The sequence below is a fragment of the Leopardus geoffroyi genome, chromosome D3 (genome assembly GCF_018350155.1).
Source record: "Leopardus geoffroyi isolate Oge1 chromosome D3, O.geoffroyi_Oge1_pat1.0, whole genome shotgun sequence".
In the NCBI taxonomy this organism is placed as follows: domain Eukaryota; kingdom Metazoa; phylum Chordata; class Mammalia; order Carnivora; family Felidae; genus Leopardus; species Leopardus geoffroyi.
Window position 1 is genome coordinate 70011816 of NC_059339.1, and position 19125 is coordinate 70030940.

Below are 19125 nucleotides of genomic sequence, written 5' to 3' on the forward strand. Positions count from 1 at the left end.
CACAGGCTGAAAAGGTAGCTGCCTCTTGATTTAATTTGAAAAGTACCAGAAGGTGTGCATGTCCCCAAATTTGCCCTTCTCTAGGCCCGGGCAGTCACCCTGGGCCTAGGTGGTTCGTGGTGAGAATCACTCCCTTGGGCTCAGATCAGGGGCTGCAGTGCTGAGAAGCGTGGCCTTTGAGTCATCGCCTGCTAGTGGTGTAATTTTGGGCAAGTTACTTCCTTCGGGGGCTTCATGGGAGCGTGACACAAACCTCACAGGGTTGTGGTGAGACCCAACTGAAATCCTCAGGCACGGCTCCTGGCCCATGGTGACCCCATGGTGACCCTCAGTCACTGTAGCTACCCTGTCTCCATCAGGTCACCTTCGCCACCTCTCCAGAAAGCCTCTGAAGGTGCAAGTGGGTGTGTAGGGGTGAGGCACGTCAACAGCAGCCTGAAAAGTACCAGAGTCAGAAATAGAAGGTAGCTTGTGGGCCCTGAGGTCATGAAACCTGCAAACGACCTTAACTATGCCCAGGGTGGGGGCCGAAGCCCAGAATAACTCCCTGGGAGGGCAGGCTTGGGGTAGTGCCACCATGAGGGGCAACAGGAGGACTGAGTCCAAGGACGGAGGAGACCATACAGGAGGAGCCGGAAAAGTCCGGGCTATGGCACACTTTGGTGTCTCCTTAGGAACAACCTAGAGGACGTTCCTACACAGTCAAGAGCAGGGGTTGACAGACTGTGGCCCCCTAACCAAATTGAGTCTCCCACCTGTTTTTGTAAATAAAATGTTTTTGAAATGCAGCCATGCCCTTTGTTTGGGTATTATCTATGGCTGCTTTCGTGCTACAAGGCAGGGTTGAGTAGTTGCAACAGAGACGGTATGTTCTGCAAAGCCTTAGACATTTATTCCCTGGCCCTTTATAGAAAAAATTTGCTGATCTCTGGTCTAGAGGATTTTATTCACATGGACTATAGTGATTAAGGTCACGAACCTTAGAGTCAGACAGACTTGACTATAATGTGAATGATGCCGCCTAGAATTGTGCAGTGTGCAGCCTGTTCAACTGTAAACATCAGCCCTGCCTGAGAAGGCTTTCCTGCAGGTTTTTTGGGTGCTCAAGAGAGAGAAGAACGCACTGTCCGTGAAATATCAGCACCTCCTTGGGGGCCACAGTTCCTGCTGAAAGTCAACAGCAGCATGCGGTTTGGGAGGATCTGAGCAGGCAGAGTTGAGTCTAAATTTAGAATTTCCAAAGCTGCTTTGTAAACGAGCTCCCCAGGAAACCCAGCAAGGGACAGTTGGCACACACCATCTCATTTCTGGTTTGTCTCCACGTGTTAAAAGGCTGGATGCGTGAGAGGATCATTAATTGGCCCCAACTAAAGTATCGCAAGAGAGTCCGTGGGAAATCAGTGGAGAAATGAAGGTCCATTGCTAGGAGCCTAGGGGTAGGTGTTTCTACTCCTGCGTTTTATTATAACATTCACCGTGAATCATGGGAGCCAGGCTACCCTTGCAGGAGTTGCATGCATTCTTCTTGCTCACTGTCATTTGAGCACAACTGAACCCATGACCTTTCCTTCCTTCAAGGTGAATGCCAACTGCCTGGTTTGAAATCGCACCTGATTCAGAGTAGCTCTGAGCCACCACGTTCAAATGGAGAATGGCTGTGCTTTGCCCTGAGGAGTTGCCATACTGTTGTCTCTGCAACGGTGGGCACATCCAGATGCTGGCTCTGCCCCTCTCCAGGGCCGATGCGCTCATGCCCCCTGGCGTGTCATGCAAACAATGAACCGCTAAAGCCAAGACATCTTAGGTAATAGGTGTTTTGCGATCAGTCCACCTGTGGAGAAAAGCAAAAGGTTTACAGTGGAAATTTTAGAGGAATTGTAGAAAGAAACTTAGAAAGCGAAGAGGGCTGAGAAGGGATGAGTAACAGTCAACTCACACGGGAACAGAGAAACAGCTGCCTGGAATTCTCAGAGGCAGCCTCTGAGCAGCAGGTGACACCGAGAAGGTTGAAGTTAAGAAATCTGATGTGTCTGAGTGGTTGGGGCGTGTGAGAAAAGCCCTCTTGAACAAGTTGTATTGCACCAGCAGAGTTAGGGAGGGGAGGCTGATCATCTAGGAAATGTGGGCAGGACAACTGTGTAGACATAATGAGTGTTCCTCGGCATTGGACGAATGTACGTCCAAGCCATTTAGTTTCCTTTGTTTTTTTTAAACTTGCTTTTAAGTGTATTTTTTTATTTTGAAAGAGAGAGTGAGCAGGGGAGGGGCAGAGAGAGAGGAAGAGAGAGAATCTCGAGCAGGCTCCACACGGTCAGCACAGAGCCCGACGGAGGGCTTGATCCCATGAACCACGAGATCATGACGTGGGCCGAGTTGGACGCTCAACTGACTGGGCCACCCAGGTGCCCCCAAGTCAGATAGTTTCTGAGTACTGCCTTGTGCCCTGGACTGGAGAAGCTTGAAGTCTAGTTGGGAGATGGACACATATAAGACGTTAAATAACAGCCCAGCTTAGTATGTGGTCAGTGTCAAAGAGGGCATACACAGGAACACTGCAGGAGTTTAGGCAAGGAGAATGTCACCCGGGACACTTCCAGAATGGGAACTCTGGAGTGGAAGTGAGATGCCATCTGGGTTGAGTGGTGGGCAAGACTTCAGTGAGTGGGGAGGAAGCAGGAGAACATTTCAGGAACTGGGAAGGTGGAAGGAATTGAAAGAGTGTACTTAGAGGTCCATGAGGAAGGCAGAGTGGCTGGAAGCAAGTCTTCCCAAGGTGACACGGTACCTGCCCACTGGAGCCAGCCGCATGTCAGGGAGACCACTCACTCGCACCCACGCAGACACGCACGCATGCACACGTGCATATGTTCAGGGGAGGCAGCCCCTCCCTCACGTGAGGGGAAGAGGAAAGAGTTTTAAAAATAAATAGAGCACCTCTTAATTGTTCACAGATTATCTGCATTGCAGCTGATCTGGAACAAATCCTGCTCTCGCTTGCTGGTGATGTCATCTCCTCCTTGCTTAGGTGCTCGGTCCTGTCTGTTTACAACCCAGTGGGAGCTGGAAAGGGAAGAAGGCTTAAGCGTCTCTTCTCATAAAGCAAAATATATAATTGCCTGCTTGCTGTGCCCTTGGGAACTGGACAGGCATGTGGGTAGACAGTGAAAGAAGCTCTGGTTTAGTTTGTTATGTGATGGGCAGCAAGAGCCAGAGGAGGATGGACTGGAGCACTAGGGTGGTTCTTTTGCTCCCCTGAATTAGGTATCCCGGCGGACTTCGCTAGCATGGGCCACAGAGGGTGGCTCAGAGGCTGGTCCCAGCACTGTCTCTAATTGGCGAGGGATGCTCAGAGTGAACGGTATTCATTTCTCAGTTCATCAAATGTGTTTTGCCCCTGTCTACGCCAGAAACATTGAGCTGCTGTTCTCTGAGCCTCGGTGCCCTCATCTGCAAAGTGAGGACTTGGGCCAGAATCATTATCTCTCAGTGGAGGTGCTGGCACCTGGGGGTGGTTGTCAGTTATTCACTGATGGAGCTGCTTGGCAAGGTGGTTAGGGTTCTGGCCCTGAGCATTAAAGGCCAGTAATGACTCCTGGTCAGATGAACCAAGGAGGGCAGTACCGTCCCCAGTTAAGGACCACTGGACTTGTTTGCTATGATCACTTCCCAGTCTGAAATTCTGTAAGACTGTGGTTATTTTGCTGCTGGGACCAATAAAAACATCCAGAGTAGGATTGCTGACGATTTTGTCAAAACATTAGAATACTAGGTGCCTCTTATTCAAATGCAAGGAAATTTTTAACAAAGTCATCAATAGCTGACATCTCTTGAGCAGTCACTGTGTTCCAGGCCCTTGGCAAATCTCTTTCATTAGAAGTCTTTAGAGGGGATCTGATGGTTTACTATTTCAGGTCATCTGTGTCCCCTTATTGTCCCCCTTAATTTCAGACATTGAGTTTACTGTTGTTTTGTTTCATTTAGCATTTGCAGAGTTGTGCAAAGTTCAGATATGAAAGCATCTCTACAGGGGGCCCTATAGTATGGTAAGAACTAGATTCACTCCTTTGTGCAGGGTACAGTGTCTGTTCTCTGACTGTCCCTGGGCTTAATAAACTTATAAAAGCTGCCAGTCCCTCAGAAGCCATAACATTGCCTTTACTCCAGAGGTCTGAATTTACATTGTCTTGCAGTTTTTTTTCTCCCCATGTAGGCTCTATGCCTGTAATTTGAGTCAGCAGCCACCAGGGGGCAGTCATGATAGGATTTGAGCCATTGCTTTGAAGAGCTAGGTTCCCATCATCAAAGAGAATACAGTTCACCATGCCAGTCCTGGTGTCATGCTAAGAAGTCTGTGCCCTGCCTTGCTGGGCAGAGAATCCCTTTTTTAGGGTGGCAATAAAATTTCCTTGTTACTTGGTATGTGTGGTTTTGCCACCTCTGTGGAAAGCAAGAGATACACGTGTAATTAAACATCAGCACGTGGCAAATTCCCTCAAAATATTCAAAGACATTTGCAAAAGAAGGAAGAAAAGGGGTCCAAGTACAAAAAAAAAAATTATCGATCCTTTATTTTTTGTCTCCAGTTAGTTACTTTTTATGATCAACACCCCCAGCAAGTGCTGATGTATGTGTTTGGAGAGCATAGCAAATTAATTTCTCCAAAGTCAGAGTGGATCATTCCCACCCACAATTGGTGTGTGTTAACCTTTGGGGAGCAGGCATTTACACAAAAGGTGCACCATTTGATGATCTTATCAAATCAATCCATCTTCTCTCTCTTCCAGGGGAGCGCTGCCCACAGCAGGAGGGCTGGCCGGGCAGTGCAAAGTCTGGAATCCCCTGAGCAAGCAGTGTTTCAGCTGGCTGGACAGATCAAATAACACTTGGGCTGGTTAACAAAGGACACACAAGTGGGAAGGTGTTGGAAGCTGGAGTGTGGAAATTTACCCAACGCTATTTCTTTGACAGGAAAGGAGACATGGTCTGAAAGATGCCGCATTCCTGCAGCCTCTCTGAGTCCAGCAGAACAGAGTCTTGTTCACGGTGGCGTGGATGAGGGGGTGACAGAGGATGCTGCCCCCTCGGAAGCCTCTGGAGGATCCTGGCGTGGCAGCTGAGTGCCCCTCGGATTTGGGACTTGAGGTGTAACTTGGTGTAGGGCTCAAGAAAGGTGGTTGGGTTCCTCCGGCTTTCTTCACCAGTGCTCACCAGCCTGATTTGGACTATGAAACCTAGGAGGAGCTGGTAGAAAAGGGAGCTGGCAGAGGTAAAAGAAACCCCTAGAAGCCGCCAGAATCCATTGCCGGGATCCCTTCATACTGCTCAGGACACAATAGTTACCAAGCTGCCGGAGGCTGTGACAAAACTGAGCTTTGGACCATCGTAAAGGAACACAGCTCACTAACAGCTCTACATTTCAGCCAGAAGGAACCTCTTTCAACAAAAGATATAAAGGGGAGCATTTCTGCATTTTTTACCTTGAGGTCCGTTATGGTAGAAAACTTTACATCCACATAGATGATGAGACTGGTTTTTCTTTCCAAGATGCTACGTTTTAAAAAAGCATGAGCCATTCTAAGCTTCGAGGAGAGTTCAGGGTACAGACGAGTTGGCAGACAGCCCTCCCAATGCAAGTTAAGAAAACCCTCTGAGCCTTCTCCTTCCATAGCTCAGCAAACATGGACATATGCCACTCTTGTCTCCAGGGAGCCGGTGGCAGCGACATCAGCACGAGGAAAGGCATCCCTCGGCTTTGGGACTTGACACAATGAGGTGTGCTGGGGAAGCCACTACCCGGGACTTGGCCGATTTTGACCGCCCCTTCACCACACGGGCAGACCCTGACCACTGAGCCAACAATGGCCGAGAAGGGCGACTGCATCGCCAGTGTCTATGGGTATGACCTTGGTGGGCGCTTCGTTGACTTCCAACCCCTGGGTTTTGGTGTCAATGGGCTGGTGCTGTCAGCTGTGGACAGCAGGGCCTGCCGGAAGGTGGCCGTGAAGAAGATCACCCTGAGTGACTCCCGCAGCATGAAGCATGCGCTCCGGGAGATCAAGATCATCCGGCGCCTGGACCATGACAACATCGTGAAGGTGTACGAGGTGCTGGGGCCCAAGGGCACTGACCTGCAGGGCGAGCTGTTCAAGTTCAGCGTGGCCTACATTGTCCAGGAGTACATGGAGACCGACCTGGCACGCCTGTTGGAGCAGGGCACGCTGACAGAGGAACACGCGAAGCTGTTCATGTACCAGCTGCTCCGAGGGCTCAAGTACATCCACTCCGCCAACGTGCTGCACAGGGACCTGAAGCCCGCCAACATCTTCATTAGCACGGAGGACCTCGTGCTCAAGATCGGGGATTTCGGGTTGGCGAGGATCGTTGACCAGCATTATTCACACAAGGTATGTCTGGCTGGAATGGCAGAAATGGGTGGTCCACAGAATCCTCCAGAGTGCTCACAGCTGTTCAGAAGGGTATTCCTAGCTCCGCTGGAATCAGGGGACTAGAGTCTGTACCTGGGAGGGGCTGGAGGGTGCCAGAAAGATCACTGGCCTGAACAGCAGTTGCTGGCCAAGCAGGGGCTGGGGCTGGTGCCCCGGTTCTCAGTCTTGGCTCTGCCCCATGGCCGTGACCAAGAATTCCTAGCTGCACAAGATAGGGTTGGACTAGATGATCTCTCAGATTTCTTCCAGCTCTAAACTCTATGGCTTCAAAACTGTGTGGTTGGTGAATTTGCCTCTAGCATCCTCTTATCCCTGCCATCCACCTAATACCACCTCTCCCTCCTGTCCGCTCAGGACTCCCACTGAGGCCCCTCACCACAGCAGCCTCGTGCTCCAGTTCAGCTTGCTTCCTCTTCGCACTCTGTGTCCCGTTCTCTCTCTCCGTGGACAGAGGGCACGAACAGTTTACCCGATGAACGAATCCTCAGTATATACTGTCTAGCTAATGGCTCAGCTCTCCTAGGTCCCATGATGCCCTGGCCCCTCGGGGCCATACTGAAGCTACAGGTGTCTAGACGGTCCTGAGACCCCATGTCTCCACCAGCCACAGAGACATAGCTGACCCAGCCACACTGATCGAGATATCGACACTCATTCTCAAGGCCCCGGGCCTCTTCTTAACTAATCCACTGCTTCCTTCAGGAGCTGGGAGTCCTTTGAAGTTGTATTCCCCCTACCCCTGGTTCCTGCCGCTTTAGGCGAGCTGCTGAATACATGTCACAAGACATCCCTCAACAGAGCTGTGGGGTGGGTGTGATTACCAGCCTTCTGCCAGAAGCCTTGAACCATGAATTTTTATTAGAATGAAAACACTCCCTAGGATGTAGGTATGCCATGAACTGTTATCAGCCAAGGGGCTGAGGTGGGTCACGAAAGGGGAGGGTAGCTCTGACCTGGAACGTGCTTCAGCTTTCTCCCCGAGGCCTCATTCCTCTGCTTTCCCTTGCCACCTTATTTGCTGGCAGCCAGAAGGTCACAGACTCCCAGAAAGGCACTGACCTGTCCTGCAGGTGCAGTGAGAGGGTGTCCAGGGGGAGGGGGAAGGGCAGGGTTCCCTGTCCCACCCTCACCCTCTGGAACTTGGGTTCCAGCCCAGATTTCAGACCCCGAATCAGCCCAGCTGGCTCTAGTTCCTCACTGTCACCTTAACCACGAACTTGCCCCCTGTCCCCCTTCCGGTGGCCAGGCCGTCTGTCAAAACTGATAGCTGACTTTGTAGGCAAGAATATCCACAGTTAAAAACAAAATGAAACAAAGCCCTTCCTCATGCCCTTTGCTGTTTGTACCTTCACTTGCTTCTAAGAAGCAATGACTCCAAACAATCAAACTGAAGGTTTTAACCTAAATCGATTCTTATTTGGTAAAAGGCCCATAGAATCCATGACACTTGTTTCTGGGATGCGCAAAACCACTTTCAGAATTGGAATAAACCAGTACCTTTGGGAGCAAAGCTAGGACCTTCCTAGATGAAAGGGTCTGATTAAGTGATGTATTCCAAGGAACATGCTCTGAACAGCACACAAAAGACCTTCGCTAACATCAGGGAAGGTGATTTGTGGGGGTGAAGATCTGCTGTAGTAACACTTGTTAGGTGCGGGGTGTGAGGAAGCAGGGAGGCAGGGGTCCAGGCTCCCTTCTGACACCTGCTGTCTAGGGACACGGACAGTCCCTTTTCCTCTGGGAGCCCTGGTTCCCCTGTTGTTGACAGGACGATAATATATGCCTTCCGCCCCACTGGCTTGTGGTTACAGATCAAAATACAGCATGGATGTAAAGTCCCTTGGAAAGCAGTAAGGAGCCCATCCATTTGTGCAGTGAGTGTTTGCTGAGCACACCGGGCCCAGGCCCATGTTCCCCAGCCACCAGCTCTCAGTGACTGTGCTCCTGTCCCCCAGGGATGGGCAGACACCGCTCTGGCTGGGACTTTTCATTTTCCTGATGCCGAAGAAATTTAGATGTTCTGACTTATTCTCCTTAGAGTCTCTTGAATAAAATTAGCTGTGGGTGGTTAAAAAAAATCATTGGAGCCAGTTGTGAGCCCTGCGTTTGGCCGGTGTCCCCCTCACCCCTTCTCCCTCATACACTGTCGGCTTTTAGTCTCCTCCTTATTCTTCTTCGGGTGATGACAAAAACTTTATATTTGGTGCTTTTATTTACCTAATATGCATTTAAATCAGTTCTCATTTAATCCTCAAAGTGCTGTGAGGCACTTAGGGCAAAGGGTCCATTTTAAAATGGAGAGCAACAGCTGTCTTGAGATTATTTGGCTGACTGACAGGAGGGGCTCTAGAACGTGGGCCTTCTCGCATCTCAATGCATGGCCTTTCCACACACCATCTCCTTCATGAAGCCTTGCTGGTCCTCGGTGGGAATTCATCTTTCCTTCCTGTGAACTCCCAGGTCAGTTCTCCCCCATCCCATTACCTGGACCTTCTAGCATCTAGCATTCTCTGCTCTGTCTTGTGGGTCATTGTGTTTGCCTCTTCTGTGCTCCCCTTGGCTGAGAGCCCCTTGGTTCTTGAGGGCGTGTTGCGTTCATCTTGTTTTCCCCACGGAGTCCGATCGCTGCTCCTGAGACATGGCCCTGTTGATCTTGTTGACTGTCTCAAACAGATGGGAGAATAGGCATTTACCAGCACATTACAGATAGGAAGCTAGTTGGGTTCATTGCATGTGGTTAGAGTGTTTGACTCTCAGAAAGAGAACACGTAATTCTTCCAGCCAGAGGATTGGTTGGGGTCAGACGTGTGTATCTGGACCCCTCCTGAAGTAGTGTGCATCCTGCACTCACCTTGAAGAAGATTGTGCTCATTTGGGACACAGCCAGTGCCTTTGTGTGGGTTATACAAGGGCATCCTTTTTCCAGGCTGATTCAGCCCAGGGCCAGGGGCAGGCTTTGTGATCTGACTGGCAGCTGGGCTCGGGCCCCTTGGCTAAGCATAACCCACCCAGCAGTATGCAGCACCTGGTCTCACTCTCCTTACTGTGACTTCTTCCTGGGTGGACAGTGAGTCTCCTTCACTTCCACACCCTCACATCTAGCGCGGGGCCTGCCATGGGGTAAGTGTCCACTGAGTTTGTCTCAGTGCCAAACCAGGTGGCCAACCCAGGCCTTCTCCTCTCCAGTGATCAGCTGGCAGCACTGGGGCTTAAGGCACAGTCAGGGAGCATGCTGGGTCTCCCCTACCCCTCCTCCCTTAGGGGGTGTCAGTCTTTGCCAGGTCCAGAGGACAGCTGGAGTTCCCAGTTAGTCCACACTGTCACGGAGATGATAGCAGGTGACAGTGGGGGTGCTCTAATGGCTTTCTCGATGGCACAGGGAGCACGTGTCTCCTGTGTCACTGTTACTCACCTCACTGGTGTGTGTGACGTCAGGCAAATCTTTCACCGTGCAGCTCATTCCTGAGTATGAGATCTGTACGAAGACCTTGCCGTCACCTCGTCCGTCCCCTTCATTTCACAGTTGACAAAGCCGAGGCCTCGGAAGGGGAGGAGACCCACTCAAGACCTCACAATGAGTGGCCAGTGCACACACTTCAACTCCATGCCCGCTGGCTTTTCTGTGCCTCTTCTCTGTTGTCCTATCTGTCAAATAGGGTCATTCCCATTCTGCTTGTTTCATAGGATTCTTCTTAGAGTCAAATCAAAGTGGAAGATATCAGAGTGCTTTCATATGTACGAAGAGCTAAATCACTAACAGAACTATATGCCCAGTAGATGCCATGATAACACCACGCAGACACTCGGGTCTTGGTTTCTCCCGCACTGAAATATGGAACCAACTCCTGACTTGACCAAAGGGGGAGTCATGAGACCCTACCTGAAAGGTGGCTTCCCAGCCTCTGCTCCTGTTATGAATCCCTTTCTACCCACCTCCTCAGCCAGCCTGCTGAGTAGTTCTTTGTTGTTCATATCGAGAAGAGGCTGCTGAAGGGTCAGAGCATGTTTCACTTTGAATTTATCCTATTAGGAAGTAGATGATCTCCAAAGAGGAAAACAAATGTTGTTTAAGACTTCACTGAATCCTGTGTAAATTCCAAGAAGTGTCTGGAGCCCCCGGGAGCCTGCAGCATGCGGACAGCCAGATGAGCTGTGTGAACACAGGTTTGTCCTGGAGGGGCCACCCGTGGCTAGGGAAAGGAGCCACCCCTTGCTGGGGTTGTCGGGGCACAGCCAGCAGATTTGCCTTTCGGGGGGCAGTCGGCAGAAAATACCCAGGAAAGAAAGCAAGAGTAAGAGGCTCATCAGAATTTTGACAGCCAGTGGCTCCTGTGTTTTGGCAGATCACTCGGGAAAGTCTTGAGTTTTCTGTTAGGCTGGCCTGCCTTTGGGCCCCGGCCCCTTTCTGTGTCAGAGCCCTCTGTCCTAATACCCCATTCCCTATCAGAACGTGTTCACACTTTGCCTACATATCTCGTAGAGATGCCTTACAAATTGATAGCACAGCGACGGATTCTCCGCCGGACCGGAGCATCGACCTCACCCGGGGGCTTGTCAACGATACAAAGTTTCTGGTTCCATCTCAGAGCTACCGAATCAGAAACTCGGGTTGGGGCCCGGCAAGCTGCGTTTTAACAAGCCTTCAGGTGATTCTGGTGCCGGTTTAACTCTCAAGAACCACTGATCTGAAGACACGGAATGGCTTGGCTGTGGACAGAAAGCTGATGGTCCTGATGAGTTTGCTGGTTCCCGCAGCCATATTCTCAAACTTTAGCCCTTAGGAAGAAGGCTAAGAACTCCTAGATGATGGGGTTGTATTTGAAGCAGATACTTTAAGTAAATGGGGTTGTTAATGGTGAGGATATCAGGCACTGTGACAGGGAATTTTGAAGATTGTTTTAGGCAGGATGACTTTTACGGCCTCCATCACAGTACCCTGGAAACTGCCCACCTGCCCAGCGTCCCTCACATTCAGTAGAAAGCTACACGAACCATGGATCAACACCAAAAGGAGTGTTGGTTCTATTTAGGTGTGATTTACACAATAGTTAGGTGATATGGGCAGTGATTTTAGAAAACGTGCCCTTTTCATTCTGGTGTAAGCTACTTCCCTCGATGTTATTCAACAACAGATATTGGTTTCACAGTTAAGTGAGACTGAGTGATTGAAGGCTCAGCAGATCACCGTAGTTTGTTTAGGCTTGTGGTTCAAGGTCCCAAAGGAGGCAGAAGGGTGCGTGTTGTCAAACACACACGGCCAGCTTGCAAAGGCTTTGCACCAAGCTTCGGTCGGCTGTGTTTATGCTGGTTTAATCATGCTGATCAACCCCACCTCCTGGCCACTGCCTTCCTTTGATGGCTTCTTGTGTATCTAGGCCAATATAACCTTCCCGTCTGCCTGGGCAGAACACACAGAAAGCCCCCCTAAAGCATGATTCCCTTGAAACTGAAACTCAGAGGAGGAATGCTCGTTTCTGTGCCTAAAATAGGGTCTTTGCTGCTGATCGAGAGACTGTCTACTTGTTCTCTGGGCTTAGATTTTGGACGATGTCCCCATTGCAGCTGTAGGGAATGAGGCGCGGGTCCTGCGTGTAGGGAGTGAGGAAGGGCTTGCCCGGGACCCCACAATAGGCCTAGGGTCCACAGTGCCGGCCCCGGAGAGGCCCGGCCATACTGGGAGGCCAGCGTTTCATGAGAAAATGGGCTCGTCGGAGGACAACTTGCTGAAGGCCCAGCTAGAAGTTCTTAAGCTGCTAAGCGTGTTATTCCAAATCAGTGGAGCTGAAAAGATTTATTTAAAAGGCTATGAAATATCCCTTTTTAAAAGGGAAAAACATGACCTCGGGGATTAGAACAGAGGTTGTACTAGAGAGTCAAGTGTCCCTGAACACTCAGGCCAACTTGGAAAGCTAATTTTGTTGGCTTTCAGTGCCTCCCTTCCCCTGCCCACTGAGCCCCCCACCCCTACTTGCTGGTCTTCACTCTGTCCCTGGGCCTCCTGGGGTCCTCTTCTGCCCACTCCCAGAGCCTCATACCCAGGCCTCCTTTCCTGGGAAGCAACCCCACTTAGCTCCAGGGGCGGTATTAAAAATCTTTAACAACTGGCATGGCCCAGGCACCACTAATTGGAAAGGAAGCCGGCCAGAGGCCTAAGGCAGGGTCCTGGAGGTGCCCTGCTTGCCAGGAATTGACCCTTTATTGCCAGATCATAGCGAGATCTAGGAGTATCTGGGAGTGAGGCCAAAGTGATGAGTGAGGGAATCAGGGGCCTGGAGCAGTGCCTGTCTCCCAACCAGCTTACAGGTATTTCATTGTTCTACCACTGGCCTAGCCGCACGGGTGCATACCGGCCATGCTCACTGCCATCTCAGAGCTCACTCTGTCTCATGTGCCTATAGGTCTGCCTCTCACTGGGCTGAGCTATTGATTAAACGTGCAAAGGAACAGGGGATCCTGGGTGGCTCAGTTGGTTAAGCATCTGACTCGATTTCAGCTCAGGTCATGATCTCGCGGTCTGTGGGTTCGAGCCCCGCATCTGGCTTTGTGCTTACAGCGTGGTTGGAGCCTGCTTGGGATTCTCTTCCTCTCCCTCTCTCTCTACCCTTCCTCTGCTTGCACTCTGCCTCTCTCTCTCAAAATAAATGAATAAACTTAAAAAAAAAAGTGTAAAGGGATCAGTAGCTGCCTCCTTATTTTCCACAGCAGCCTACTGCCTCACCTGGTGCTCACCTCACAGCTGAAGTCTGCTTCCTTCCAGTGATGCTGGAAAAGGGCTAGTATTTCATGTAGCACAGGCTTGCTGGTGACAAATTCTTTATCTAGAAAGTGTCTTTATTTTGCTTTCATTTAAAAAAAAATTATTTATTTATTTTGAGAAAGAGAGAGTGAGCCTGAGCGGGGGAGGGGCAGAGAGAGAGACGGGAAGAGAGAGAGAATCCCAAGCAGGCTCCACACTGTTAGTGCAGAGCCCCATGCAGGGTCCAATCCCACAAACCGTGAGATCATGACCTGAGCTGAAATCAAGGCTTGGATGCTCAACCGACGGAGCCACCCGGGTGCCACAATTTTGCTCTCATTTTTGTTTTTTTTTTTGTTTTTTTTTATGTTTATTTATTTTTGAGGGGTGGGCAGGGGCAGAGAGAGACAGAGACACAGAATCCGAAGCAGGCTCCAGGCTCTGAGCTGTCAGCACAGAGCCCAACACAGGGCTCAAACTCAGCTGTGAGATCATGACCTGAGCCAAAGTCAAGGGTCAGATGTTTAACCGACTGAGCCACCCAGGCACCCCTTTTCTGTCCTTTTTTAAAGAATGCATAAGTTCTCTGGTTCTGTCTTTAACTTCACTGACCCTTTCTTCTACCATCTCTAATTTGTAATTAAGCTCATTTGGTAAATTTTTCATTTTAGATAATGTGCTTTTCCATTCTAGAATTTCCATTTGGCTCCTTTTTTTATAGTTTCCATTTATGTGCTGGGATTTCCCATCTTCATCCATTGAGATCATATTTTCCTTTAAATCCATGAAATATTTATAATAGCTGCTTTAAAGTCTTTGCTAATTCCAAACCTGGGACATTTCAGGGTTGTTTTGTATTGACTCCTTTTTTCTCCTGAATTTGGGTCACATTTTCATTCTTCACCCCATTTCTGGTCATTTTTGCTTATTCGTGGACAGTGCAATTGGTACTCTGAAAGGGATCCTAAATTATATTGTCTTCCTTTAATGAGTTCAACACTGATTTTTGGTTTTGTTCTGGCAGGCAGTTAATTTACTGATGCTTCTCCTTAGTTTTGTTAAGGCTTGGTTTTAGGCTTTGAGAGTTTGATAGGGCAGGAATAGAATAACCCTTACTCCAGAGCACGGTCCTTATGCCCCGGGCCTGGCCTTTCTATTGTCTCACTGGAATGCCTGGTGTTCCCCTCTGGCTAGACTAGAACTCCTATGGATCCAGTGTCTCTATAACCTCTACTGTCCTTGGTTTGTTCTAGGTCCCACAGTAGCTGCTCTCTGCTAGCCCATGCCAGAGTCTCGCCCTGGGTAGGTGCAGCACAGCCATCAGCCAGAGGTCCATGCAGGACCACCCCCACCACCACCACCAACAACCTTCTGGGGCTCCCACCCTATTGAAGCTCCTTCCTCTCCAGTTCCCTGCCAGCTCTAGATGCTTCAGCAGCCCCAGACTCCAGTTTCTCCCTCCCCAGGTCACGAGGACAACCACATCCGCTTCACCCTCCCTCCTTGTGCTGTGGTTAGGAAATCTACTCAGACAGAGGGCCAGGGCAGCTATGAAGTTCACCTTATGTGTTTCTTCCCTTCTCTCAGGGATCCTGCTCAGCCCGTTGTCCAGTGCCTGAAAACATCTACCATTTATGTGTTTCCGGTTTTGTCATTGCTTATGATAGGAGGGCAAATCCAGCACCAGTCACGCCTTCGTGGCCAGAAGCGGACAGCCCTCACGTTTAATGATGTAATGCTCTGTGTGACTAATTATCCTTTAATGCAAGATCATAAGCACACCTTGAAGGAGCTGTTGATGACTTACTTATCTCTACATCCTTAGCTCAATGAACATTATTCAATGGAATCAGGCAGAAAGCCTGGGGGCTAAGTGTTGAATAATGCGCTCCTCCTTCCCTTTATACCTGAGTGGATGTGCCAGTAAGGGACTCCCTTTCACATGGTATCTTCAGCCTGGTGGGGAGGGTCCCACCAGGCTGCCCCAGGCCTTGTTCTTGCCCCTCCACTTGGGTACTCCCAGACTGTAAATGTCTCGGACATGATACTGTCTTATTCCTGTCTTTATACTGCAGAAGAATGATTGGAAAATTGAGTCAAATCCTTTTCGGTTTTCTTCTAAGTGTAGTGTGTGGTTTTTTTTATTTTTTAAATGTTTATTTTTGTCAATTAAAAAAATGTGTTTAATGCTTATTTATTTTTGAGAGACAGAGTATGAGTGAGGGGAGATGGACAGAGAGAGAGGGAGACACAGAATCTGAAGCAGGCTCCAGGCTCTGAGCTGTCAGCACAGATGCAGGGCTCAGACCCACAAACTGTGAGATTATGGCCTGAGCCAAAGTCGGACACAACTGACTGTGCCGCCCAAGTGCCCTTAAGTGTCATTTCTTAAATCAGCCTTTGTTGGTTGCCTGTTGAGAAGACAGCAGCGTAGAGTAGGCTCAGGGGGAGGACTGCTAGGATTATCCCATCTTTCTTGGCGGACCTTCTCCATCAGTATTACACTTCTTTGAGCCTTATCTCTAGCTCCTGCCACCCCACCCACTTTGTGCTGTAACATCACCGACTTGTCACCATTCACTGGATAATCCCATACTCGGTGACAGCTCTGGTCCCACACACTGTTCCCTCTGCTCCCACACGAACTCCTACTATCCCTGCAGACTCAGCTCAACAGCCCCACGTCGTCAAAGCTTTGCCCAGCTCCCCAGGGGACAGTTAATCACACCTCCCTCCAGAGGCCTAAAGCAGTTATTCCCATCCTGTTGTGATTCTCTATTCATATGGCTCTTCCCCATCTGGGCCCTTAGGAAAGAATATGTATCTCATTCATCTCTGTATTCCTAGCGCCTAGCATAGTATCTGACCCCAAATACGTGCACATTAAATGCTTATTGACTAATGAAGAAGCCAAGTCCCTCCCTTTCCACTGAATCGAGTATGGCCTTCAAGAGCCTCTCAGAATGAAGCATGATTTCTCTTCCTCAGTGCAGCTTTCAAATATTTGAAAAGGTCTTCCATCCTGCCCCTTTAAATCTCTGCAGCCTAGAAGCCCTTTGTTTTCATATCATCATATCCAGGCAACTGTTCTAAGTGTTCGACAGGTGTTATCCTATTTAGTCCTTGTACCAGCCTAATAATAATAATAGTAATAATAGTGATGATGATGATAGGTGCTGCTGTTGTCCCCATTTTATAGATGAAGACATCGAAGCACAGAGAGTAACTTGTCCAAGGTCACCAGCTAGTAAATGACAGAGTTGGGTGTCAAAGCCCAGCCCCTGGCTTCAGAGGCCATGCTGTACCCACTGGGCTACACTGCCTTGTGGCTGTTTAGATGATAATGTTGCCAGAGCTCACACTACCTTATCTTTTCATTGACCTCCTTCTACTTGTCATACACGTTCTTAAAATGTGTCTTTCAGGGGCGCCTGGGTGGCTCAGTCGGTTAAGCGTCCGACTTCAGCTCAGGTCACGATCTCTCTGTCAGTGAGTTCGAGCCCTGCGTCAGGCTCTGGGCTGTTGGCTCAGAGCCTGGAGCCTGCTTCCGATTCTGTGTCTCCCTCTCTCTTTGCCCCTCCCCCGTTCATGCTCTGTCTCTCTCTGTCTCAAAAATAAATAAACGTTAAAAAAAAATTTAAAAAAAAAAAAATGTGTCTTTCAGAACAGATACTTTGTGATTTAGCCAGCCGAGTCCCTGAGAGTGTGACATCTCTGCTCCATAAATGACTTACTGTCCGTGCTGCCGGTGGGGTTTTTTGGGGGCAGCTATGTCAACTATTGTCTCATACTGAGCTTGTAGCCAACTGACTTCAGTTAAGCTCGGTATTCTCTACTTTACATTTATATATAGTTGATTTTTGTCACCCAAATATAAGACTTTACCCTTATCCCTGATAGATTTCATCTGTTGGCTTTAGGCAGATATTCCAACCTGATGAGATCTTTTTGGATCTTTGTTTTATCACATCAGTTTATCCCTTACAACTTCATAATTTATAAATTTAATTTAGTTTTAAATTTAGTTTTAAATTAAATAAGTTTAATTTAAAAAATTAAATAAGTTTTAATTTAGTTTTAAATTAAATTTATAAATTTGTAAATTTATAAACCCAGAAGTCTTCTAGGACTTCACCCATATCAGTGATTTTAAAATGTGTTAAAGAGATTAGGTGAGACACTTAGACTCCTGGCTACTAGCCACCTCCTCCCTCCAGGGTGACGCTGACCCTAAGCCAGCATTCTTTGGATATAGCTGTCCAACCAGTTGTGAATTTACATAATTGCATAGTTATCTGATCTGTTTCTTCATTGTCCACCACGATGTCCTAAGAGATTTAGCTAAGTCCCTTGTTGAGATTCAGGGACATTGTCTACAGAAACCTCTCATTTCTTTTTTTATTTTTTATTTTTTTTAAAGTTTATTTATTTTTGAGACCCAGAGAGAGAGAGCATGAGCAGGGGAGGGGCAAAGAGAGAGCGAGACACAGAATCCGAAGCAGGCTCCAGGCTCTGAGCTGTCAGCACAGAGCCCGACGCGAGGCTCAAACTCACGAACCGTGAGATCATGACCTGAGCCAAAGTTGGATGCTTAACCGACTCAGCCACACTGGCGTCCCAGAAGCCTCTCCTTTCACCTCAGTAAATTTTAAACTCCTCCTAAAGTAAAAAAGCCTAATGCAAGCTCCGTGACCAGCTGTGACACTTTAATTCTTAGATGCACAAAAATCAGATGTGGGCAAACACCACCAATTCACTTAGAGAGAAACTCATACGTGAACATCTAAACTTAAAACCACGTTGGAGGTTAGGGCATGGTTAAGTAAACTATGGCTTATCCACTAACTAGAACATGATACAACTATTTTCAATGGTGTTTTTGAAGTTTACAATAGCATAGAAAATGTTTATGTAATAATGATTAGGTTTAAAAAGCAAGACACAGAATTGTATAGATGGTGACCATAGCAGTTTAAAACACAGAGAAAAGAATGACATACAAAAATAGGCTAGAAGTAAAAACTCCAAAACGTTAACAATAGTTAGACAAGACAAGTAAAAAGAAGGGGATTTCTTTCTCCTTCTATATATTTTTCTTTAGTTCCCCCAAAACACACAACATGAATGTGCATGGTTTTAGCACCGTTAACTGTTTAGGTGGGAGGTTGGGGAAATTGGTTGCCAGAGTCCGTTTACCAAGAACATGTTTATTACACAAAGAGTAGAAATTATTCCATCCCTGAGAGAGAAGGGTCAGGCACATGGGCATCTGACCCAGGAGGATGTGCCCGCTGACCCTCTGTGGGTTCCGTTCTCCGGTGTCCAGTGTGTCACATGTGTCTTACCTCCTCACCCAGATGCCAGCCTGTCTTCCGTGTGGACCATGGGACAGGCACCTCTGGGAGTGCCGGGCCTGAAGAAGCAGGGTGACCTTCCTTGCTGATACCATGTGACCCAGAGCAAGTTACTTAACCCACCTCGGACTGGCTCTGTCCTCTGCCCCACAGGGCTGTGTGTGAAATGCTTAGCACTCTGTCAGGCGTCTGGGAAGCACTCAGTAAATATTAGTTCTTTTTTACTATGATTATTAATCATGAGGGAGTTCCTGTGTTCTCAGATACCTGAAATTCTACCACTAACAGTAAATTTTTTTTTTTAAGTTTATTTACTTATTTGGAGAGAGACAGAGAGAGCACAAGCGGAGGAGGGGCAGAGAGAGGGAGAATCCCAAGCTGGCTCGGAGCAGTCGATGTGCAGAGCCCGATTCAGGGCTCGAACTCACAAAACCACAAGATCATGACCCGAGCCAAATCAGGAGTCGGACGCTTAACCAACTGAGCCACCGGGTGCCCCAGTGGTAAATTTTATTGAGGCAGTTGACCATGCTTTAGTCTCTCATCTAAGATACAAGTTGAAGGAGTGACGAAAAGTGGGAACAAGTCA

General features: G+C 48.6%; 1 protein-coding gene across 4 annotated transcripts in view; it reads left to right on the forward strand.

Moving 5' to 3' along the window:
• The window catches only part of MAPK4 (mitogen-activated protein kinase 4), a 153659-nt gene that overhangs the window by 94448 nt on the left and 40086 nt on the right, over positions 1–19125 (forward strand). For 2 of the 4 annotated variants that reach the window (XM_045456913.1, XM_045456912.1), the window contains exon 2: positions 4785–6404. In XM_045456913.1, the coding sequence (XP_045312869.1) occupies positions 5859–6404 (546 nt within the window). In that variant the 5' untranslated portion in view covers positions 4785–5858. The remainder of the gene's footprint in view (positions 1–4784; positions 6405–19125) is intronic. The other 2 variants (XM_045456915.1, XM_045456914.1) reach the window with 1 other exon arrangement.